General features: G+C 44.4%; 2 protein-coding genes across 4 annotated transcripts in view; one reads left to right on the top strand and one right to left on the bottom strand.

The window, feature by feature from the left end:
* dnah9 (dynein axonemal heavy chain 9) overlaps positions 1 to 6,057 on the top strand; it is a 71,976-nt gene extending 65,919 nt beyond the window's left edge. Inside the window, exons 73-78 of the mRNA XM_023958740.1 lie at positions 61 to 252; positions 612 to 782; positions 3,366 to 3,548; positions 4,598 to 4,851; positions 4,918 to 5,053; positions 5,768 to 6,057. Coding sequence (XP_023814508.1) covers positions 61 to 252; positions 612 to 782; positions 3,366 to 3,548; positions 4,598 to 4,851; positions 4,918 to 5,053; positions 5,768 to 5,995 — 1,164 coding nt within the window. The 3' untranslated portion in view covers positions 5,996 to 6,057. The remainder of the gene's footprint in view (positions 1 to 60; positions 253 to 611; positions 783 to 3,365; positions 3,549 to 4,597; positions 4,852 to 4,917; positions 5,054 to 5,767) is intronic.
* Positions 6,058 to 9,140: 3,083 nt separating this feature from the next.
* On the bottom strand, positions 9,141 to 24,520 carry LOC101174436 (hamartin). 3 transcript variants are annotated; one of them, XM_011479593.3, is made up of 22 exons: positions 24,438 to 24,520; positions 20,791 to 20,900; positions 20,616 to 20,719; positions 20,392 to 20,544; positions 19,272 to 19,416; positions 19,049 to 19,203; positions 17,999 to 18,072; positions 17,167 to 17,360; positions 16,908 to 16,969; positions 16,729 to 16,834; positions 16,571 to 16,650; positions 16,429 to 16,486; positions 14,750 to 15,045; positions 14,547 to 14,677; positions 14,413 to 14,456; positions 12,484 to 12,650; positions 12,230 to 12,412; positions 12,040 to 12,150; positions 11,839 to 11,961; positions 11,579 to 11,766; positions 10,130 to 10,258; positions 9,141 to 10,053 (listed from the first exon to the last, which is right to left on the bottom strand). In XM_011479593.3, the coding sequence occupies exons 2-22, from the start codon at positions 20,897 to 20,899 to the stop codon at positions 9,630 to 9,632; spliced, it is 3,036 nt and encodes a 1,011-aa protein (XP_011477895.1). In that variant the 5' UTR covers position 20,900; positions 24,438 to 24,520; the 3' UTR covers positions 9,141 to 9,629. The 3 variants fall into 3 exon arrangements, with proteins under 3 accessions (XP_011477895.1, XP_004072946.1, XP_011477894.1); XM_004072898.4 differs by having other exon boundaries at positions 14,386 to 14,456; XM_011479592.3 differs by lacking the exon at positions 24,438 to 24,520 and adding an exon at positions 23,131 to 23,301 and having other exon boundaries at positions 14,386 to 14,456.

The raw sequence follows: 24,520 nt of genomic DNA on the forward strand, positions 1-24,520 counted from the left end.
CAGGAGAGGCGGTGCATTAGGATTGATGCAGTGATCACCACATGCTGATGTCATTCTCAGGTACCATATGAAGACCTGCGCTACCTTTTTGGTGAGATCATGTATGGGGGTCACATCACAGATGACTGGGACCGCCGACTTTGTTGCTCTTACCTGGAGGAGTTCATCAAGCCAGAGATGATGGAGGGGAAGGTGTTTCTAGCTCCCAAGTTTCCTTTGCCTGGAAACATGCAATACGAAGGTTACCACAAGGTGAGGAGGAGGAGAGGGGGCCAGGCTTCATCATGTCACTGCAAGGAAACCAGACATAGAAGCAAATGCTGTATCAGCCATGTCCAAGAGAAACTTCTCATTTAAAAAACTGCTTTAACTGTTTAGACGGGAAGGTTATTTTCAATGTAAAAAGAGTCTTTGGGTTATTTTGCAATAGTTTAAATATTTTGCTCATGTCCAGAGTTTGGATTTAATCTCTCACAGATCAGGACTTCCTCCTGAAAACAGGCCTTTCATAAGGTGACATTCACAAACTTGAAGCCAAAAGTTATACTGTTGGAATAAATGTTTCCTCTTATCAAAAAGCTTCTATCAGTTTCTCTTTTCTTCTTCCTCAGTATATTGATGATAACCTACCTGGAGAGTCCCCCTACCTGTATGGCCTTCATCCTAATGCAGAGATCGGCTTCCTCACACAAACGTCAGAAAAGCTTTTTTCCACAGTGCTGGAGATGCAGCCCAGGGACGAAGCAGTCGGTGAGGAAGGCGGGATGACGAGAGAAGAGAAGGTGCAGAACGCGTTTCACACTGACTTGTTCTGTTATTGTTGCTAGTTTGGGACATTCTAGATCAGGGGTGTCAAACTCAGTTTCATTGAGGGCCACATCAGCATAGTGATTGTCCTCAAAGGGCCAGATATGACTTATACATGTAACCAAATGTAATGAAAAATAAATGTAACTAATCCTTAATGTTAAATAACTCATTATTTATTTATCATAACTTTTTAAAGTTAAAACTACAGTTGCATAGAAAACATATGTTTGCTTGTTACTTAAGTATTTGATTCTGACAGGTTAGATTATATGGACAGTGTTTAAGTCCTAATGTATAATTGCCCAATCCGATATTTCAAGTCCGATTCCCCCTAGACATGAATAAATACACACCAGATTTTATTTTTATTCTAAGAAATTAAAAGCTTTCATGTTCTCGCGGACCACATAAAATGACATGGCGGGCCACATTTGGCCCGCGGGCCTTGAGTTTGACACATGTGCTCTAGATCCATGCATCTTGCATTAGAGGTCTAATAATGCCAAGCATTTGACTATGGTGTATCGAAACAGGGAAGCAATTAGAATACATTACAGGTAAGCCTTGACTAAGAAAAAGTACTGGGAGGAGGACATGTTTTTTTTTTTTTTTTTTAACCAAAAGTTATTTAAAGACCCACTCTAATGACAATAGTGTTAAGTTAACATAATATATATAGGAAAAGATCGTTTAAAAAATATTCCCAAAATAGCCTGTCTCAGTATTTCTTTCTTTAAATCAATGTGAAACAGGAGCAGACAAAAAAAATGCAGTTGGAAAAGATCGGGTTAGTGTCAGAAAATATGGGGGCGGGCCATAAGCTACCTGCTTCAAGCTCTCAGCAACAGGGAGGGAGGGGGGGGGGGGGGGGGGTTCCTCTGTGCCAACGGTTCCTCCAGAATCTCCAACCAAAGATTTACCCCCAAAACTAAGAGGTGAATTTCAAATTTTGGAATAAACAACTGCTGATCTGTAGAAACTATGTCCTAAACAACATAGGTTTTTTAATTTTGTCAAAAAAGGCAATCATAATTAAAAGACCACTGGGAACACTTTGAAAATAGATCAAAAGATGATCAGAGTGGGACTTTAAGTAAATGTAACTTATTACAAACTTAGGTAAGTATTTTGATACACTTATAGGCCTGACACTGATAGTTTCAGGGCTATAGAGGCTCTCAACTGATTTTTTTGGTGTTTGATTTCACTACTTTGTGGCTTTCTTTGGTTGTGCTGAAGCCAGAGGAACACATTTTTAATTTAATATTGGTTATTTTCCTGAGTTCTTTTCCAATCCGGAAGTAGGACGACTCTATCTCTGAGGCCCCGCATTTCACTCCTTGTGGGTACCGCCCATTTCATGACATCAACCTAGAGTTTCGCCCACGAAAACAAATAACATCCGAACTTTTGGAAAGATGGATGTGCATATTAGCGCAGATAAAGAGCTTTCGCCAAACACTGCTAGCTCCTTGTAGAACATGTGTGTGTGTCTCAGCCTGGGGCAGTGCTGGCAGAACACACTCTTCCTGGAAGGGGCTGTTCCTCACTTATAAATATCTTCTTGGATTGGGAGAGACAGAGGCTGAGAGTGCAGGTTTATAGAAGAACACAAAGAAATGCGTGAATGGATAAAAAAAAGCACTTTGGGATTTTTTGTGAGAAATGAATACTATAATACACTTAAAAGACTTGTAATACACTTAGCAAAGTCCAAAGTCAGAAACACTTACACTACAATTAGAACAGTCCCAACGCATGTGTTAAACATGTAATAAACATTCTCATCTAAAAGAAATGCTGCGTTTCTTTTCATCATCTGATCTGGAGCACCAATTTCACTTGGTTTCTTTTCATAACATTGTCTGTCAATGTTATTTGGAAACGGACACCCTTTGGTGCCTAACCGGGTGGTTACTTTCACCAATGATCAACCACAATGACGCCTAACAGGCCAACTCCCCAGCAGGATGAAGAGTGGGGGTCCAATTTATGAATTATTTATAATTAGGTTGTTATTCTACTTCTTTGACTTCTTTTCAGTTCCATTTTTTCCATCTACACTTTTTACCTTATGTGTTTTACATGTCCTCTGTCCTCAGAAAAATGCCATACGAACATGTTCAAAATTTGAAAAGCACGATTTCCATCAGTGTTTTTCATGAAAGTTTGCCAAAATACAGAAATTAACCATATAACTTTGATCCGAAGCTCTGTTCCTATGAATGTCTCGTTTTTGTTATGATCCACGTTTTGTTGGATGCTGGACGGACGCAGACCCCTTAGTGATCCCACTTTGAGTTGTGGACACCAAATTGGTCCCAAAACAAAATTTTCAATCAGAAAAATCCCTACATGGCCTTTTTATTCAGCAACCTATATCTGCTGGTTGATCCCTAATGGGGATGCTCTGTATTCTGTGGATGAGTTTTTTTTTACGTTCATCAGTGTAGCTGCCCTCATCTAAAAAGACAATTTGTGTTTTAACTCTTCTGTAAACATTCAGCAGGGTTCTCCCAGTCATCTGTCTTCACGTCGTCTGTTTACATCACCAGGTTTGCGCCGTGATGGAAGAGATTACAGGGAGACTCCCAGACCAGTTTAATATGTCAGAGCTTTTTGCAAAAGCTCAAGAGAGGAGTCCTTATGAGGTGGTGGCGCTGCAGGAATGTGAACGGATGAACTTCCTGATCCGAGAGATCAGAAGCTCCCTTCGTGAGTTAAGCCTTGGACTGAAGGTCAGTGTACTTTGGACTTTGATCATGGAACTCACTTTTGTGAATTTAGACATCTTTTCATGTCGGTTGTTCCATTTTGAACCAAACTTTGTTTCAGGAACAGGAACATTTTTTATGAAGTAAAAGAAGCCCCAGTAGTTAATCTAGAGTATTTTGGAGCAAGGCTGCATGGTGGCGTGATGGTAGCACTCTAGCGTCACTGCGAGAAGGCCCTGCCTGGGTTTAGCTGGGTTCTTTCTGGGTGATGTTTGCATATTGTCTTTCAGGGGTGGGTTTCCTCTGGACACTGGTTTCCTCCCACAGTCCAAAAAACATGCTTCATAGGTTCATCTGTGTCTCTTAATTGCCCCTAGGTGTGCATGTGAGTACGTGTGTGGCCCTGCAGCAGGCTGGTGACCTGTTCAGGGTCCAGCAGGGAAAATTTCCCTTTGGAGGGAGATACCAGATGTGGTTTGTAGATTAGAAAAGAGTGTGGTGTTGGTTTTGTCTTCTATGGGGATAAGCCCCCCCCCCCCCCCCCCCCCCCCCCCATGTTCCTCAAAGTTAAACACTGCGGGAACGTCAGATTTTTGCAGGTTCTGTATGTTTTTTCACTGAAAGAAATGACAACCAAGCAGTAGAGTGATCCAGTTCCAGTCTATGAGGTCCAGAGTCCTGCTGGTTTTTCTGATTTCCCTGTCCCACCTACTGCTGATCACCTGGATCAGGCGAGTCTCAATGAGAAGAAGCAGCAAGGGTGGGGATAAATGGAAAAGAAGCAACCTGATCCTCTTTTTAGGCAGGTTTAATAGATCAGTGACAGAAAATGTCCTACTTTTGTCAAATTTAATGTTGTTTTTTGCAAATCTAAAGTTCAGTTGACTCTCCTGTCTCAACATTTTTACTCTCATTAAAAAAAACTGTGGAAATCTTCAGGAAATACGTTCTGTCCAGCTCTGTGTTCTGGATGTGTTCTTTACTGTCATCACTGTTCATTTTTTAAATGAAGATTTTATAATAGTTATAATAAAATTTATAATATTTGATTTCACTGAAATGTTGCCTCTCAGGGAGAGCTGACGATGACCAGCGACATGGAGAGCCTGCAGAATGCTCTTTTTCTGGACGCAGTGCCAGACGGCTGGACCAAACTGGCATATCCGTCCACACTGAGCCTGGCCCTGTGGTTCAGTGACCTCTTAACAAGGATCAGTCAGCTGGAAGCCTGGTCGGTGAGCTTCTGCCTTCCTCCAGTGGTGTGGCTGTCTGGCTTTTTCAACCCCCAGTCTTTCCTCACCGCCATCATGCAGGACATAGCTAGAAGGTTGGTTTGCAGTCACACATGAAATACAGCAAGCACCGGGTAATAAACAAAGATCTCCGATCGTAGGAACAAGCTGCCTCTGGACAGCATGAGACTGCAGTGCGAGGTCACCAAGAGGAACCTTGAGCACTTTTCTTCTCCGCCACGTGAAGGAGCCTATATCCACGGGCTGTTCATGGAGGGAGCCCAATGGGACACGCAGGTAATGTCAGAGTTAGAAGACCGTTGAAAAGGTCTGCAGATATCCTTTTTATCAGTTCTGTAGTCACAACTGCCCTCATGGATGGATACGAGCTATCTGTGGGGGAAAAATGGGCAAACCTGTACAGGGCACTCAGGAGGCCCACAGGAAATATCAACGTTGTAGAACGTCCAGTGAGCCCGTAGAGCGAAAAAGTATATGCACTTTTTTCCCTACAGGCATACTGGGGGTGACAGGTTGTAACTTAAACATAGGAGGTCAAGTAAGGGGGAAATGGGTGAAGCCCGTGAGTGCTGTTTCGGTGAAAAGTGCACACTCTTTACGCACAAATTATTACGCGAATTGTGTTTAAGTGTAAAGAGATATAAATCTTTTTTTTTTCCAATTAAACTCATGGATGATATTGTGTCTTGGGGCTCTCACTGACAACCTCAATTAAAAGTCCAGCGGGTGTTGGTCCGTGACAGACACGCAAACATCATGGACATTCGAAAAAACGTTATTAATCACCGAAGGGAAGCAAAATGCACAAGTAGTCTGTCATTCCTTGAAGCAACAAAGTTGCTGTAGGCAGTTTTCCTTTATAGAGGAGTGTTGCAGCAGACCTGCAGAGGCTTCTGACTGAAGACACTTTGTCAGTGTGCTGTGCAGAACATTTGTTTGTGCCTCAATAACCTTGGTCTTTTTTTTTCCTGTCATTTTATCTCCTTTTAGAAAGGTATCATTGTTCCCGCTGGAATGAAAGAGCTCACCTCGCCCATGCCAGTGATGTATATCAAGGCGGTTCCTGCGAGCAAACAAGATACCAAAGATGTTTACCGCTGTCCCGTGTACAAAACACACCAAAGAGGGCCGACGTATGTGTGGACCTTCGACCTGAAGTCTAAAGAAAAGCCCTCTACTTGGACAATTGCTGGTGTGGCTTTGATCCTGCAGGTTTAAAAGAGCATGTGCGCTCTTTAATTTAATTTGTTCAAAATAAAATGAAAACATGTTCTTCTATCCTTCTTTGTAAGTTCCTTTATTGTAAAAAAGGTTTGAGTTTGAGCCGACCAGTCAAATGTTCCTTTTATAGGTTGTGATAAAGATGCAAAGCTTGCAAGAATTATCTCTATTTTAGCTATAGTCTTTTAACTAAAGACGCAGAAAAAAACGATTACTATTACAACTCCATTTGTGCTACAGTAAAAATTATTGTGCACTATTCATAATATTTGATCACTATTTTGATAACCCTAAACACACATGTCTATGAAGACTCTCATTCATCCAGGTTGGTTCCATTGTAGTAGGTTTAGGGGATGTCATCTGGACTTGGTTTTTTAAACACACATTTGATTATGTTAGTATAATTCCAGGGTCTGCAACCTGAGAATGTGGAGTCATAGTGGCTTTTTTATTCCTCCATTGTGACTTTGGTTAAAGACATATTAAAGAGTTAGAGAGAGAGAGAGAGAGAGAAACTTTGTTGATCTCCCAAAGGAGAAATTCAGGTGTCCAGCAGTAAAACACACACGATAAACAACAGTAAAATGACACTTCACAAGATAAAATATCAGTTCACAGTACCCATAATGCTCCAACAATCCATCAAGCCGTTCATCTTCGTAGTTACCAAAGTAACATTTTGACAGATTTTTTGTACAAAACATCTTATAGTTCAGAAAATCTTGTGTCCTTTAATTAGTTCTCATATAATTTTGGGTAGTTAGATTTCTGACAGAGATGCACCACAAGCAGTAAAATTTACTTTTTTTTTTAAATCATTGCTAACATTACTCTGTACTACATTACGTGCTGCATTGAGATAATCCTGTGACGTAGATTGTCTTTTATTGTGAAAGGAAATCATGTGAACCTTTGTTTTTGTTGTTTCCCTTTCGGCTTTTCCCATCAGGGGTCGCCACAGCGAACGAGTCGCATGGTAAACTTGGCAATGTTTTACGCCGGATGCCCTTCCTGACGCAACCCTCTCAAAGCAACCGGGCTTGGGACCATGTGAACCTTTGTTTAAAAGTAATATTTTAATATTAACATTCACAATATATACATAATTTTTTTCTTCTTTGTCACACCAAAAATGCAGAAGGTCCTTTATTTTTATCATAATAAGATAAATGCAAATCAGTGTCTTTTTTTTCCTGAAGAGTAAACTTTGTGTCTCATACTGGGTTGTAATCGATGAAAAAAATCAACCCGAATGGCTCTTTCTGTGTTGAAGGTTGCAGATGCCTGGTATAATGATTTAAATGTAAAACTATTATTAGGATTTTATTTTATTGACTGTAAGAATAGTTTAAATTATTCATTCATTCATCTTCTAATCCGTTTGTTCCCTCTCGGGGTCATGGGGGTGCCGGAGCCTATCCCGGCCAAGGGGAGGGGACACCCTGAACAGGTCGCCAGTCGCCTTCTTGCTATGAGGCAAGAGCGTTAAACACTGCGCCACCGTGCAGCCTGAGTTTATAATAAACTCTTTTCAGGTTCATTGTGTATTTTATTCAGCTGTCCTCTGAACAGTGGTGTGACTTAAAGTCAAAGGCAGAGCATCAAAAGAGGCCCAAGACTTAGCAGGTATAGCTGTGATGTCAGTGAGGAGGAGCCTGCGCTCACAGAACAGACCTGCACACATAAAGCATCACCATGACAACAAACATTTCCCACATCATCATGCACACATCCTTTTTACCAGTGAACTTTTCTGGACAGACGCTGGAAGTCCATGCAGGTCCCACCGTTCTGACAGATCAACTGTTCTGAGTCACACAAGTTCTCTGAGGGAAGGAAGACAGTTAAAAATTGCATTCAGATTTGCTTTGGTGGCAGCTAACAATTCTCCTTTTACGGAGTTCTGCTCCTCCCACTTTCTTACCTGTGAATCCAGCTCCGTCTCCTCTCCAGGTGTAACCAGATAAACAGGAGTCACAGCTCCTCCCTGTGGTTCCACTCTTACAGCTGCAGAGACCGGACTCTGAGCAGTATGGAGACGTGCTGCCCACTGTGCTGCACTCGCATTCTGAGAACAAACACACACGTCTGTTTCTCCATCATCTTCAACAGGTGTGGGAAAAGAGGAGATTTCACTCCTTTTTCCATCAAACTGCTTCCTGCTGGCACTCTGTTGTTTACTTTTACTGTTAGTGATATAAAATATTCACAAAGAAATTATTTGGCACCAGATTAGTTTCAACCTCAAAGAAAGCGCAGTTCTGGGGAAATTAAATCATACAATGTAACCAAATGATCATAAGAACCCCAATATTTCATCCATAGCAGAAAATCATTATCAGTCTTTTAGGGTTTTGTGAATCAGAAATGAATCTGCAGCAAATTAAAATATTTAAAAAATTTCAACAAAAAAAAATTAATATAATGGATAACGAAAACATTTTGTGAACAAGCATGAGCTATAATCAAAATGCAATGCAAACCCAGAGGCTGTAACTTATCTTTGCACACTGAATTTCTAAAATTGTTGATCGTACAATTGATAATACACAGTAGTGTTCAGTTCATTCAGAAGACATTTCTGAGGTCAGCAAGTGCTGGTTTAAGTGATCATATCAAGTTCCAGCTAAAGCCTTATCTTGATGATCATCCAGTGACAGATGAGAGCCTTACTGAGAAGATGAATGAAGCAGCAAGCGTTAAAACAGTAGAAGAGCCTCAGCAGGAGCCCCAAAGTCACTGAGATACAGTCTGAAAACCTGACTTGTCAGCAGAGTCTAGGTGTCACAGAGGCCCAAGTGGAAGTTCATGACCAGACAGCTGAGGTGGGGAAACCTAAAAAGCGCAGACCGGCTGCTGTGACCAGTGCTGGTGAGTCAGAGCTTGTTGAAACGGTTCGGTTGCTCAGAGAAGAAGAAATGGAAGAAATTACACCAAGCCTCTTCCAACTGTAGGTACATGAGTTGGAATTGGGTAGCAACAGTCCAGGGAGAACACCGTATGCTAAAAGCGTGTTCGAAACCCAAGTTTAGCGTGTTCGTGCATGCGGATCACATGACGGTGTGTATGTAGCAGGACTACACACTCAAAGGATAAGGTTAGGAGAATGTGAAGGTGAAAAAAACACCAGGACTCCAAGAACAGAGAGATTTCAGATCCTTTATTGCTTGAATTCACAGTTACTTGATTCAGAATGGCATCAACAACACAGCTGTGTCCAGTTGCATCTCAGCAGCAACAAATCTTTGGTTTGTCTAGCTTATCCCATGATTAGCAGATCAACACAATCCGTCTCACCGTTTCCATTTCATCTGAAGACAAAATCTTAAAAGCGTTTCCTCCATGACCTCACGCCACATCCTCTAAGGTGACTCTTAGATCAGGAAAAAAAAGAGATTCATAAACAATTTAAGAAACTGGTGTGTGGCTCTGTATCCCATAAAGTGTTTGAAAGGAACCAAACGTGAAGCACCGATGCCGGTTTGGAAGGATGCTGCAGCAGCAGTGGGAGCCCCACTCAGGATCAGATTCATGTAGCAGCTTCTGATTACATTCAAACTAGTGTTTGTGTCTATGAAATAAACCTGACTGACTGGGGAGTCCCCTTCCAGCTGGCTCCGCCCATCTTTCAGAATTCAGGCAGTGACTGATCGTAATCCATGATGCCAAGTCTCCTCTGTGGGGCGGCGAGTGTCGAGTCGGGAGCAGCAGGCTCCTCCTGTGGACCTTCAGTGAGGGGAGTGGCTTCCTCTGCCTCCTGACCTAGAGGTGGGCTTGCTAGCTGGGCTTCTTCCTCTTCTTCATCTGCCTCCTTTTCCTCTTCTTCTTGGCCCTGATTGGCTGGCCTGAAAAGCTCTCGTGCTCGCTGCTCCAGAAAAGACCCGACGGTCAAGGGGGAGTCGATGGGGGACAGAGAGAGCGGCGGCGAAGAGGAGCAGGAGGGAAGGTGCAGGGGCGAGGTAGATAGAGCCTCAACTGCACCATTTATGATGCTGACGGCGGAGGAAGAGGAGGCCTGAGGGACGGATGAACGGCTGGAGCTGCTGTTGGGCCTTTAGGTCAGAGATGACATCACAGCCTCAGTCAAACTAACAGGGACTGTTGTGGTGAATGCTGGCGAGAACTCACCTCTGAGTGTCGCAGCCCCCGTGTGGTTCCAGGTGGATCAGGCCGTACAGGTGAAGCATCTCCATCTGCAGAGCTTGGGTGACTCTCCTCAGACCCTCACAGCGGCTCTCAGAGGCCAACAGCTCCATCCTGAAAGCAGCGGTCAATCAGAACAAACTCCTTTGTGCTTCCGGGATGATTGCTGTCGGTGTACGTCTTCTTTAGGGACCTCACAAAGGAAGGTCTTTACCTCAGTCTGTAAGGGACTCCCTCAATGTAACCCTTGTGCTATCCTAGGCACTTTAACGTTGGGAGTTGGGTCATCTAGACCCACTAGACAGTGCGCTGAACCTTTTTTCTTCAATGATTTGTGAACCTCACTGGTGTCCACGGATAACATGAAATCTTTAGCTCCTTTATCACCTTTATCCACCTTTGTCATGGTAGGGAGAACACGTCAATGTAAGGTTGGGGTCATCTAAGGGTTAACATGAGGTCCACCAAATCAGGTCAGAAATCAACGTTTTACAGGCTGTGTCCTTTTCCAACAGTTTTTAAGAAACTGCAACAGCTTATTCAGCCTTCCGTCTGCAAAACTAGCGGCAGGATTCACTGTTTTTTTCTTCTTTCTAATTGAAATGTTACAGCTTAACCTTTCAAGCCGGTGTTCATGAGGGTTTGTGAAGCTCCTGATGTTCGTGGGTGCTCCCCTAATCCTGTTCTCCATTTACCACCTTTGTGTTCACAAACCTCCACTGAATCTAAACATGAATTTCCCTCTAGATGTTCCAGCTCTCACCAACATGACTGACCTTCATCCACAATCCTGTCACTCTGACCCACTCTAAGGGGAGATCCACACTTTTTGACCATGATAAACACACATTTCTGCTCTTTCCTTCATTTTCAACCAACAGTTCTGTTTTTTAGCAGGTGTTTGGGACAGGTTTTAACAGTTATGTTCACACCAGGCTCAGAAACAGGCGTTCAAGTGACCACTTTCAATGAAAAGTCTATGTGAACGCGTGTCTTTGCACGTTTCGGGCTTCTGCGTTCAAAACTCTCACGCGTCGCTACGCAAGTTTTTAAGTCCTTCTGCGGGCTCTACGTGCAAAATGCGCAGCCACTGAACACACTTTAAAAGTTAAACCAGTTCAACTTTGATCAATCGGGGACTTGGGTTTGTTACTGATGAATGGGAAGCATTCTTTTTGATTCACGGAAGTGCTAACAGCTTGAAAACTGATTATGGAAGAGAAATTAAGAATTGCAGTTTGTGTCCAGCTGGAAATGTATGACACCAAGTCTTTCACACAAGCCTTTTTTAATGATTTATTTATTGTCTGATTCTATTTTTTACAAACAAAATGTTTTTGGGTAGCGACAGTCCAGTGTAAACGCCGTCTGCTAAAAGCGCTTCACATGCCTGGTGTGTGTGTGTAGCATAGTGACAGCAACAGGGACTCTGACCTGCTCTGGTTTTTGGTGTCCTCCATGAGCTTCTTCTGATCCAGGATCAGCTGTTCTTTCTTGGACAGCTGGTTCTCCAACTCTGCTATCCTGTGATTGGCTGCTTCCAGCTTCTGTCTCTGCTGGATGTCGCTGTCCTTGAGCCTTTGGAACTCTTTCCCTGCACTGCACTGCAGCATGGACACCTCCTGAGCAGCACACACACAGGTTACAGTTTGCTTAGGCGGACCTGAAGGTCCTGGTTCTGGTTGTATTCTTACGGTCCAGTTGCGCGCGCCTCTGTCCTCCAGCTGCTGGCTCAGAGCTCGGTTGGTTTCTCTCAGGAGCAGAAGCTGCTGGTTGAGGAGGAAGATCTGCTGCTGCAGCTGTTCACTGCTGCACAGCTGCAATCACACAACAGACCGACAACAACACGTGTGCAGTCGACCCAAACCCGACAAGTCCAGAGGACGTCTTCTTACCTTCAGTGACAGCTGGGTCAGCTGATGCTCGGCGTTGTAGGCCTCGTTACTAGCGCTCTGAAGCTCCGCCTCCAGGTTCCTGAGCTTGCTCTGACTCTCCTGAAGCTCCCCCTGAGAAAACAAGTCCAGCACAGGTGCTGGTGAACACCGGGTTGGTAGACGCCATGCAGAGGCATGTCGGCGCTGGTACCTGCAGTCTATGGTTTTCCCGCTGCTCCTCCTGCTGCCGCTGCAGCTGCTGCTGGACTTGTGCCTGCAGACGGTCCGTTTGCATGCGCATTTCCTGCTGCAGGTCTGCATTCCGCCTTTGTTCTTCGCCCAGACTGGACTTCAGAGAGCGAATCTCCTCGTCCTGAACGCCCAGCTGCGCCTTCTGCAACGGCGCAGTGAGAGGTGAGGGAGACATGGGTATAGCACAGATGACGACAACAACTGGAAGGTTACCATGGCAACACTGTGTTCCTCCAGCACTGTGGTGTTGATGACTCTGCGGAGCAGACGACGGTTTCTGATGGCGTGCTGCTGGCGCTTGAAGCGCTCGTACTGGAGCTGGCTGTGAACCAACAGCAGCTGACTCCTCAGGGACTGAGACTCCTCCCCGGAGGCGGGGCCTAACAGAGAGACGATACACAGAATTTTTTGCAAATACACTAAAATAAAACCGTCGTCCCTTGTGTTGGCACTTCACACTTTAACACCGAAGCTCCTTTGAATTACCGTAACTCTTCAACTAGTTATGCAAATCATGTGGTTCTAATGGATTCTTACACTGGCAAAAGCAGCCTTGCATTGATTTGCAACATTTCAAAGCGGTCTTTACTCAATTAACGTAAACCAACTAATTCTGACATGGGAAAAAAGTGGGGGATTTAAGTTAACTGCATAAATGTTTGAAGAGTTACGGTAGATCAAAGCATTATTTCCTGTCAGCAGCCACATCTACAGTGTTAAAAGGTCGACACTGACTTCCGTGGTTAAAAGGCTCCTAAATCAATGGCGACAATCCTTACATGCTAGAATGTTCAACCTTGTCTCTACTTTCTTCATCCATCACACTTCTTTGAGACACAACAGCACAAACGTCTGCCATAAAACCAAACTCATGAGACCACGTTTCTTCAGGAGGAAATACAGTCATTCCTCCTCCAGCCCCGCACTGCCACACTGCCGCTCAGCAACGTTGGTTAAACTTGTTAGAAACATGACATCACTTTGATTCATTCATGAACTGCTCACTAAAAGGCAAATATCCACTGAAGAGGAAATCTGTCTTAAACACTTCCGAAGAGTTCCCTTCAACCCGTACAGAGGAGAGCTGCCTAAAGCCTGATGGGATTTGAACCCTCGACCAACAGATATCAAGAAAATGTATCTTAAAGTTGCTTCGTATTCAAATCCCTGTGAATCAGGAGCAAATGAAAAAAAAAATGCTGTTTGAAAAAGCTTGTAGGTGTGACATAGAAGCTAAAATGGGCGGACCTCAAGCTCCCTGCTCTGCTCCATTCTGATGCATCCACCTGCAGACAAACGGATCCATGAACGTCTTTGTTTTCCTCGTCTGAGCTGGAATCTGGGTCCAAACTGTACGGCTGGATAGCTCTGATATTGCTCATCATTTTGGTTGCGCCGATAATTAATGTTCGGTTGGGGGTGTGAGGGGCTGTAAGCTAGCAGGAGACCGTGTAATCAGAGTGCTGGAAGGGGGTTGGGTTGCTCTGGCGCCAACACACATCTTTAGAGGTGAACTTCTGATGAGCTCCTGCTGCTCTGCAGAAACGATATCCTAGAAAATGACAGGTTTGTCGGTTTAGGCTAAAAATGGAAAAGACCGCTAAAACCTTTTAAATTCGATCACAAGATGATTGGAGTGGGTCTTTTATGTGGAATGCATGTAAACAAAGTAACTGTTGTTGTTTACAGGTGTAAATGTAGCAGACCAGGTCGAACAGAGATTTTTCTAAATTGCTTCTATTCCCAGTCTAAAAATGCCAAAACAAATCTTTGCATTCATAAAACCAAAAGAGGGTTCCAGTCATTCCTCCTGTTTCTAGTCATCTCTGCTAAAAGTGAGTCGGAATTTTGTTCTGCTTCCCATTCGTAGCTGAAAAGACCGCTCAACATCTCCAGTGAAGCTCTTAGAGGTTGGGGAACCACGCTGGAGCAAACCCTGCTCAGCATCTGTCCCACACAGGTCAGAATGATCGTACTGGGACAGGACACTGTAGCATCAATAACTACCGGCCTTCTATCTGCTTCCTGACCAGAGGTTCACACGGCCAACACTCACGGATGTAGACTGGACGGATCGTGTTGGAGAGATTAAGTCTCAGGGTTAGTTCCAGATACCTTTGGTTTTCATGCTCTGCTGTTTACCTCCATAGTTACTCCGATCCACAAGCTTGTTTCCTGCAGCCCACCTGCAGAACGCCCGTGACAGATTTTGTTAGCAAGGATGTAGAACTTTATAACCAGGATTCATCGGAACCTCCATCGTTTGTGTGTCTCACCTCCTGCTGAGGCTTTCATGGGCCTCAGACCCGTACATGATCATCTGGTCCAAAGCCTTCAGAGGAGAGATGGACACCGTCTCCTCCTCTCTGTCGTTCTCCTGCTCACCTGTGGCGCTCTGCAGCGCCTTCTGCAGGACAGAAGGAGAACATCGATCCGGGTGCTGGGAAGAAAAGTCTTCATCTCACCAGGGTCTGTCTACCTCGGTCTTCTTCCTGATGAACTGTTTGGCGACTTGTGGCAATGTGAGCTCAAACAGAGATTCATATGGAGGGGCGGGGCAATCCGTAGAATGGGTGGAGCTTAATAGAGAGACCACTCCTGGATTACAGGTGCGTGAGCATAAGGGAGGGGGGGTTAAAAAGAGGGGAAAAGAACATGCAGGCTGGGAGAGGGTTGGGGAAGACTCATCCCGACTGGGGGTGGAGGTGAGTGTGAGGGGTTGGGAGGGGGTGCTGGGGGTAGTTGAGGGCAGACGAGTCTCTGCTGGTTTAAAATCTGTAAAACAAACAACAAATGTTTGTTGAAAAGAAGTCATGTGACCAGTCATGTGGCTGAAGTCAGCTGTTCCAACCACTTACACCCCACTGCTTCTGAGCACAGGTAGGTAGTAATATAGTACATTTACTCAGTTACATTTACTTCAATAACTTTAGTTAAATGTACAGACGCGTTGAGAGATCCTGCGGTTCTATCTCAGTGCGGCGCTCTTGCGGCAGTGCATTTCAGGTGTTGCAGCGTGATGTTTCCAGAGTTTAAACATCTAAACTTTGGTGAAGAATCTGAATCACGTCGACCAATTAAGAACTCAGCTTTGGTCCTTTTGGTGTTGATGATGTCATCAGCGGGCGCAGTCCAAAACCAACATGGAGGAGGATCTGAGTACTAAGGGTACTAAGGGTGTGTTCGAATTCCTTCACTACTCCCTACATAGTGCACTATATAGTGCGTTCCCCATTTTGTAGAGCTTTGTAGAATCTACCATTCCATAATCGAATGCCCTAGAAATTTCCCAGAAGTCTCTGCAAAAAACCAGTGTAAATCGATCATCACTAGATTGGCGGATATAGACCACGCTGCATTGCGTCTAAACAATTTTTGCAAAAAAATGTATTTAATTATATTTTTTCAATAAACTGTCAACGTTTTCATCTCCAGAACACAGTGGATTCATAAATGGTCTCTGTAAAATGTTTGTTTTGATTAGGTTTTAACTTCATGAATTAAGTGACGTCATATTCGTCGTAAAAAAAAAAAAAAAAAAGGTAGTGAGCATGGTGTCCAAATTGATTTTAAAATCCAGGGCACTAGATAGTCATGCACTATATAGTTTTTTAGTAGTTAAGGTGGGAATTTGGACAGAGCCTAAATTGTTTTTCTATTTTTATGTTTTCCTTCTGTGGACTAATTTGGGACAGCAAGTCATCAAACTGGGTCAAAGAGACAGAAGAAGCGCTGAAAGCGCCGTTACTCAGACGCAGCTCCCGCAGTAGATGGTGAAGCCCACCGTGCTGAGAAGGTCACTGAATGACCTCATGATTCCATGATTACAGATGCTTCTGTAGAGCTCTTCAAAATAAAAGAACCTGATTTCTTGACATCATCCGTGTCTTTCATGCTTTGTAAATGAGAACTACACTGCCAGCAATCAGGCTGAAAACCTTTAACAGTGGCTCCTCCCACACGTGGCGGCAGCGTCAAGTCCAGAAACGTACATGACGCACGTCAAAAGAGAGGCAGTGGATGCAAATTTGACACGGGAATCATGCTTAATGTAAAAGCAGCATAACTAAAGTAAATATTTATATGACTCTTAACTTCCACTTGAGTTCTATTTTTTTGAAGTAATGCAACTTTAACTGGAGAACCATTTCTGCTCACCTCTGTTTATGACATCACTGGAACCCGCCTCTTGCTCTACTATAATTGGCTGTTTGACCTGTAAGAAAACAGGAAGACTCTTTGAACTGTTCTTTCAAAATAAAAGCCTCACTGTGATGAGATGAGTGTGGCCCGGTCCAACCTGGCTGCTGCTGTCCAGCTGCTGGCTGTCTCCGTTTGTGGGGGTCAGAGGGACGGCGACAGCCGTGGGACATTTCACACCTGATGATACAAAAAAACAAATACACAAAGTCATTAGTCAGACGCTTCACACACCAAAAACAGGTGATGCCAGCTCACCTGAGACGGAAGCGGTCCTGCTGAGCGACGGGGTGAGGCCAGCAGGGTCAGGAGGGGGCGTGGACAGTCCACAGTGGGAGGAGGGGCTCCATGTGAGATCATCAAGCTGTACACAAACGCAGGTGACTTCAAAAACACAGACAGGTGAGTCCACTTGTAACAAAGATTGATGTTCTGACCTGAGTGCAGGACGAACTGAGCGCGTGCGGAAGCGGGCGTCCGCTCAGGGACGCTGACACTTCTAAGGAGAAAAAAAACAAACAACCACAGATGACAGTTGGTTTCTCACTCTGATCATCTACACTTTTATGCGGTATTATGGGATGAAAAAAAATATAAAAATAAAAGCTGTTTGTATTTCCATAAATTAATAATCATCCAAACTTACTGAGTAATTTCATTTGAAACTTTGCTTCTCTCTGGTTCTGTGGCACAAACCTGAGCTGCTGACCGCCACCGTGAACGGAGAACACGAGGAGAAGTCCAAATGAGGGAGGGGGGAGCATACGGGGGGAGGTCTGAGCGAGGTGGAGGACCAGGAGTTCATGTCTTCCTCACAAGAAGACTCCAGAGGATCCAGAGAAACCCTGGAGCACTCGATGATGATGTCATGGACCTCATAACGCCTCCACCTGAGGAGGTAGAAAAGCGTGAACGACTTTTTAGAGTTTGACATGATCAGCATCATTTCAGCTTTCAGGTGTTTTGGTATTTGCAGCCCCGTTTACCCGCCTTAATCTTTTTCCTCCAGAGTTTTGGGTCATCTTCTGTTTAGTTTGTCAGTTTTATTTTTATTTAATCTCTTCGTTAGTTTTCTTTCACTGTGTTTAAGGCATTTTGGCCAGGAACCAAAAACTTTAACAATTATTAACAATCTCATTTTGCTAATGTAAACTTACAATATATTGTTTATTTCATCTTGAGAGTTTGGTATTTAAAGCATTTCTATTGTAAAATGGACTCAATGAGCCGGACAGAAGTTTACCATTTTAGGGACCCCGTTGGTTGTAGGTTTGAAACTTGTTGATTGGCTAAAGGTCGTAATGCCAAAAGAAAATGCTGTATTCCTTTCCTCTCAAACAACATTAAAGGCTTTATATCTACAAAGTACTAAAATGGAAAAAATGAGCTGCTGGATGACCTCCATTGTTGTTGTTCCAACTTTGAGTGGAAACGCTTACCTGAACTGCCTGGACCATTCTAAACCAGACTGGACCATACATGGACCTGCAGGATTGGTTTCCTGTTTATTTAGGGGGTCTGGACTAACCTGGACGGGTCCAGTTCGTAGTCTTGAGTCCCTGTGACCAGCTCTGGGTGAACCCGTACATGCTCCAACATTGGCTGAAAGAGAACGTTAAGGCACTTTGCATTAACATACCAGGTCCAGATGACCCCCAAGCTCCTAATCACATGACTTAAACGTCATGTGTGCTCATAGAACAGAAATATGACTGAGCACCTCAGAGTCAGAGTTACAGAAAATCAGGTCTTAGCCATCTAAACGGATCTGAACAGGCCTGTGAAGAAATCTTATAACCATCTGTACTTGTATGAACTAACATGCTCTGCCTTATAAGCCTCTTTTGTAGTCTTTTTCTGTAGGTCTGTGCTGACCCGTACTCTCTGATTATGTTTAAAACGGCTGAGACTAATCTGAACTAGTTTGAACCAGTCTTAAGTGATAAACTGGTCCAAAATCTTCTAAAATGTCCTTACACCAGTTCAAACTAATTGAAACTGGTTTAAACTGTCCAAACCTGGTCCAAACTATTTTAATCTGGAAAAAACAGCGCTGTACCGGTTTAAACTCGTCTGAACTCATTTAAACTGTTTAACTTTGATTCAACTTCATTAAACAGGTTGAAACAGCTCTGTAGTTAAAAGAAAATGGTCTGAAAAAGTAGAAACAGTCTAACACTGGTTCAAACTAATTCAAACTGGTATAAACAGGTCTGATCTGGTTTAAATTGGTCCAAAATGGTCTGAATTGGATTGAACTTGTCTGAACCCCTTTGAACTGTTTAACACTGGTCCAGACTCATATAAACTAGTATAAAAAGATCTGAACTAGTTTAAATTGGTCTGAATTAGTTTGAACTAGTCTGATCCCATTTAAATTGTTTAACACTTGCCCAAATTAATTAACACTTGTACAAAGTTTGAACTAGCTAACGTTGTCTGACCTTGTTTGAACTTCTAAAACCGCTTTAAACTGGCTAAAGTTGGTCTGAATTGGTTTTCACTGGCTTAAACTGTCCAACACTGGTCAAAAGTTACATTCACTTGTTTAAACTGGTTTGAACTGGTCTGAACTTACTTTTACCACTTCCTGAAACGTGTCCAGATTCTCTTTCATGCTGTAGTGCAGCCTCAGATAGTAGATGAAGTTACAGGGAAACATCCCATACAAGCGGTGGAACAGAGAGTAGACACCTGCATGCAGATGGACCAGCTGGACCACAGGCAGATGGCCTGCAGGAGTCGACGGTCAGAACCTCCACAGACTGACATGCTGTGTTTTTGCTTCATGTCGGTGTTACCAATATTCTTGTAGCTCCAAGACGCAAGGCGACCGAACACATCAAAGAAATCGTAGATGTGTTGTTTCCCAGCCTGGGGGATCATGGGTAGCAGAGTGATGAGGACCAGGACTCCGGTGATCAGGAGCACCACGTCAGTGTCAGTCTGAGGAAATCCATCACGTAAATGAATAAGTGGTTGGTTTTACATGCCTGCTTATGTTCATCTATGCCTGAACATGCACATTTCCTGAGAGCGAACGCTCAGTCATCGTATCTGGAACATTCAGATAAAAACTCAGACACGCTGCCTGCAGATGTGATTCGTCATGTCTGCAGAGCACTTTGACTGTTCTCATGTTACAATGAGCATGCTGCAGAACATGACGCTATGATGGAAACTGCAGGCCGATGGAGATGTTGAATGGCTGCTAAAAGAATGACTGAAACAATGCTGAGTTGCTTTAACCATGAAAGTAAAACTGTGCATCTCATCTGCTAATAAACACCAACTCTGGTGACAAGTGTTTTTGTTGCTTTTAACACTTCCTTCTGATGATATAAGGAAAATTCAGCTTAAAGTTGTATTTCTGAGTATTTCTTTATAAAAAAAAATGCAGTTTTGAAAAGAGCTTATTTTTGAAATAGAAAATTTGCTGGGAGGGCCACCAGCTCCCTGCTCTGCTCCATTCGGATACATCCACTTGTAGCCAAAAAGATTTGTGTCTGTCTTTGTTTTCCCCATCTGAGCTGGAAACGGGGAAACTGGACGGCTGGAGGCGGGACACTTTCTGTTGCACCAGTAATATTAGATTAGAGGTGTAAGGGGCTGTAAACTAGTGGGAGAGAGTGTAAACAGAGAGCTCTCAGTTATTATATTGTCATAAAATAACAATAATACATTAATAATAACTTAATAATCCAAAGCTAGAATGAGTTTTGAATTTCTTATAAATTATATTTTTAAATTAGAAAAGTTGTTGGCCATAAACAGTGCTCGGTGCCTTTAAGCCATTGGCCACTGACAGTAGAGCGCTCTTGTTGCTGCAGTAAGCAGGTCATGGGAAATGTGATCTATAAAAATGGTTTTCATTCATTCGTCCATGCAGCAGGCGGTTTGAGGGTGCAGGGATGCGAGGACCTTTAAGCAGCGCAGCAGTGATGACAGCAGAGGCGAATGGCTGATGTGATGAACCCAGGGAGGCTGCTTCCTGATCAGGTGACCCAGCAGCGTGACAGCTCCCAGTCTGGATCCAGGTCTGCTCAGGGACTCGTTCAGCTTCTCCAACAGCGCCTGACCAGAACGTTCGACAAGTTCACGTCCACAAACATGGAGACCGGATCGCCTCGGGACCTGCTGCTCACCTTATGATGTGGCTCCCGGATGGAGGAGAGGAGGAGCACGGCCTGAGAGGACGAAGAGTCCAGGTAGTAATCCACCAGACAGGAGAGGACGGCGCCCCCTTTGTCTGCGAGGAGAAATGAGCCTGAGCAGTGCAGCCATGTGCTTTAAGTGTCCAGGACAAACAGGTGGACTCACCTGTGCTCAGATGCTGGTTGACAGCGGCCCGCACTTGCTCCGCCTCCTGCAGCTCGGAGCTGTCCAGTGAGGGCAGGAGCTCTGCGATACTCAGCTGCTCCCTGGACATCCTGCAGAGACACAGGATGAAACCAAACGCTGCTTTTTTTCTGTTTTTGATGTTAAGCTATATAATCCCAGCTTCAGCTTCATTTATGGTTCCGTTTTTAGCCCTTTCTTTAGTGCAATTTAAATGGAAATGTTCTTAATAAAGAAATTTGAATTAACGCTCACGTGTTTTTGCATAAAGAAGCTTAAAAGCTAATTTTCCTTTAGCATTAGAGTCTAGTTTAGTTAATCCCTAAAAGAGTGTTTCTAAATATAAACTTATTTGGTAACATGATGCAGCTTCATGTAGATTTAGACATAATTCCTGTCAGAAAAGTCCTTTTTTCCTTCTGCAGTCATTCATAAAGTGATGGCTGACATTTCAATCTGGGTTCATTAGCATCACCTCAAACCAACACATCAAGGTTTTTAACCCTTGTGCTATCTTAGATGACCCCACCCTTACATTGACGTGTTCTCCCTACCATGACAAAGGTGGATAAAGGTGAAGAGGATTTCATGTAATCCATGGAAACCAGTGAAGATCACAAATCATTGAAGACAAAAGGTTCAGAGCACTGTCTAGTGGGTCTAAATGACCCAACTCCCAAAGTTAAAGTGCCTAAGATAGCACAAGGGTTCATCAGCACTGTCTGAACAGCATCTGGATGGACTTCTGTCAGGATACTTCCAAAGTATAAATCGTTGGGGTTTCCTGGGAAAGTACTTATTCCCAGGAAAACATTACGGAAGCAGATGGCTTCAAAGTGAATGAATCTCATTTTAAGGATAATTTTGACGACCTGTGTTTGTCTAAATGTGGCCTCGCCTGCAGCAGTTTTAGTTTTTGGTGTGCTGGTGTAGGATGGAAACACTGTAAGCCTTCATCCCAACTGCTCTTACAGGTGGATACGGGCTGTCCGCAGGTGAAAAACGGGCAAACCTGTACGGGACAAGCAAGTGGCCCACAGGAAACATCAAGGTCAGAGAGCCCTCCGTGAACCCATTCAAGGGTAAATGTTCGTGCACATTTTTTCTACGGGGATGCTGCAGGCAACAGGTCTTAACGTAGACTTAAGGGTAAGTAAGGGTGAAGTAGGCGACACCCAGGCGTGTCATACGGATTTTGAATTTTTTCAGTCTGGGTTGGTGACTGCTGGTTCACAACTATGAGAGTCGATGGGGCGTCTTGCTCTGTCCAAGTGGACACAGGCTCATCCACAACATTGGTTATCTGCTGTAGTGAGGAATAATACAGCCATCCTTGCTGCCGCTGTCAAGCTACACACTGTTACTGGAGAACGGACGTCCATGCAGGGGGAGGCTGTAGTGACTCGGGAGGGGAGGCATCAGCGAGTGAATTGACCTGTGTGGGATGCTTACTTGGAAGAAGGCATACTAATGCATGCATGTGTTGTTGATACAGAAAGGAGAACCCCTAAATTTTCTGATGGACATGTTATCAAGATGACCCGGATTTCCTCTAGATCAGGGACCCAATGCGGTTCACACCCTGGCCGTTACCAACAAAACAAGTCTGATTCAGGGGAAAGAAAGAGCTCTAATGTACGTCCAGATGGGTCACCCGAGCCATCAGTGAATAGAACACCTGCAGACACAGAAAAGTTTGCAGCAGTGAGGGAAGTATGGAAGAGGAACTGCGAAGGTCTGTCACCTGATGAGCAAGAGCTGCCGAGGACTCTTCCGCAAGAGTTCAAAGATTGTTTTTCTGTGTCAAAGGACGACCTCATCAAGCATGACATGACACAGCTGGCGTCCAGCTCGCCAGAACCAGACCCCAAAGGGTTCCTCTAGCAAGACAGTCCGCTCCCCGCTGGAGATGCAACAGGCAGGGCTCATTGAGCATTTTTATGAGTTCATGGGCTTCAGTGACTGAGAAAGACCCGTACCCCCTCCAACACATTGATGAGACTCTGGATGCAGTAGCAGTGTCATCCCGGTTCTCCTCTCTGGATCTGCGCAGTGGGTACTGGCAGGTAACCCTGGCTCCTGAAGCAAAACCAAAAGCTGCCTTTGTTACTGGTGGGGCTCTCTAGCAGTTCAAGGTTCTGCCTTTGGCCTCTGAAGGTCCTCTGTTTTAATGAACAGTCCCGGCTCAGAGTACATCTGGATGACATCCTGGTCCACGGCTCTTCATTTACCTCAGCCTGGAAGCGCTCAAGCCAGTGTTGGGCAGAGTGAAATCCTGAAACTACACCCTCAAAAGTGTTACTTCATGGGGCAGGAGGTCACCTTTCTGGGATACAGACTCCAAGCGGGTGGGGCCACCGACAAGCTTCAAACAGTCCAAGACTGGCCTACACCCACGCCAGCACGCAACACGAAGAGCGTCTTCGGTCTGGAAGGAGCCAGCTGCGGGTGAGATAAGTCGGGACAGGACAGCACCACAGCCCGCATTGCTGGCATCTGTGTCCAGCAGAAAGGGTAGAGGAGGGTCAGGTGGAAACAGAACAGGTGCTTCAGTCAGGGCTTTCATCAGCTGAACAAAAGCTGTCTGACATTCATCAGTCCACAAAAAGTTTGCACCCTTCTGCAACAAGCGGAACAGTGGTGCAACTATGCATGAGAACCCTTTAACCCTTCCTGTAGTCATCGTATCTATGGCAACTACTGTCGCCATTGCCATAGCTACCATGACTCGGAGCGACTCAGACCAATCAGTGTTTTAACATGGTGGCGGCTGTATCAGGAAGCAATGGTGAGCTGGAGGTAAAGCCTTTTCTATGGGTGACGTCACGCCTCGATTCCTCCATTGTTTTTACAGTTCATGTGTGCACTCTAGGTGGCGTCACTTTCAGGTGGGAGAGTTGGTGTGGGTCTACAATCTCCAAAGGAAGAGAGGCAGGAGTCCACAACTGGACAATGACTGGGTCTCTGCTTGGGTTCCAGTCTAGGTTCCAGAGTTCAATGAACGGATCAGGAGAGACGCTGGTTGGCCCACAGTTCTGTCACTAAGACTGTAGTTGGGGAGGTTGGACCAATGGCGTTCAGCTATTGGCTAAATAGGACAAATGCTGGTGCAGGAAATTATATTTTGAGATAAACCTGTTTATATTTAGCACAGACCAAACGGTTGGACACACTTTCCCATTCATTTAAAAAGTGTGCCCAAACTTTTGGTCTAAAGAGTTTGAGTTCATTTGGTTCTTTTCTTTTGCACATTTGTGGCGTTCAGTGTTTACTTGTTGGTAAATATACTGCCACCAAAAAGCTCAATCTAATTTAAAAAAATAAATAAATCTCGTCTTGCACGTGCTACCTTCCCATAGACGTATGTATTTTACCTGAACCGCTTCACGTTACACACGTTATGTAACAACTGCGGTGACGTCATGACGTATCTCTCTTCAGCTGGAGGCTAAGCTAACAGGCTAACAACACGCTGACAACGGAGACTCGCGGGAGTAGCCGGGCTGCCGCGTGGCAGCGTTCTACCGCCCCGCAGCAACCGCGTGTCCTCCAGCGATCCACGCGCACCAACGTGACTTTTACCAGACAAAAAACGATGCTTAAAAACGGAGCTGAAACGCTTCAGTTACCTTCAGACCTGTTGATCCCAGCACCGAGCGGACATGACAGGCAGCCGCAGGCCACGCCCACTGCCGTAACCTGACACCTGTAG

Source organism: Oryzias latipes, chromosome 9, assembly GCF_002234675.1.
Source record: "Oryzias latipes chromosome 9, ASM223467v1".
NCBI classification, from domain to species: Eukaryota; Metazoa; Chordata; class Actinopteri; order Beloniformes; family Adrianichthyidae; genus Oryzias; species Oryzias latipes.

Coding starts and splice junctions, on each gene's coding strand:
- LOC101174436 (XM_004072898.4), bottom strand. CDS start 20,899: ATGTCCAGGGAGCAGCTGAGTATCGCAGAGCTCCTGCCCTCACTGGAC. Junction 20,545..20,615: donor TCCGGGAGCCACATCATAAG/GTGAGCAGCAGG, acceptor CGTTCTGGTCAG/GCGCTGTTGGAGAAGCTGAA. Junction 12,651..14,385: donor GCAGAGCATGAAAACCAAAG/GTATCTGGAACT, acceptor TCTCTCTGTTAG/GCCCCGCCTCCGGGGAGGAG.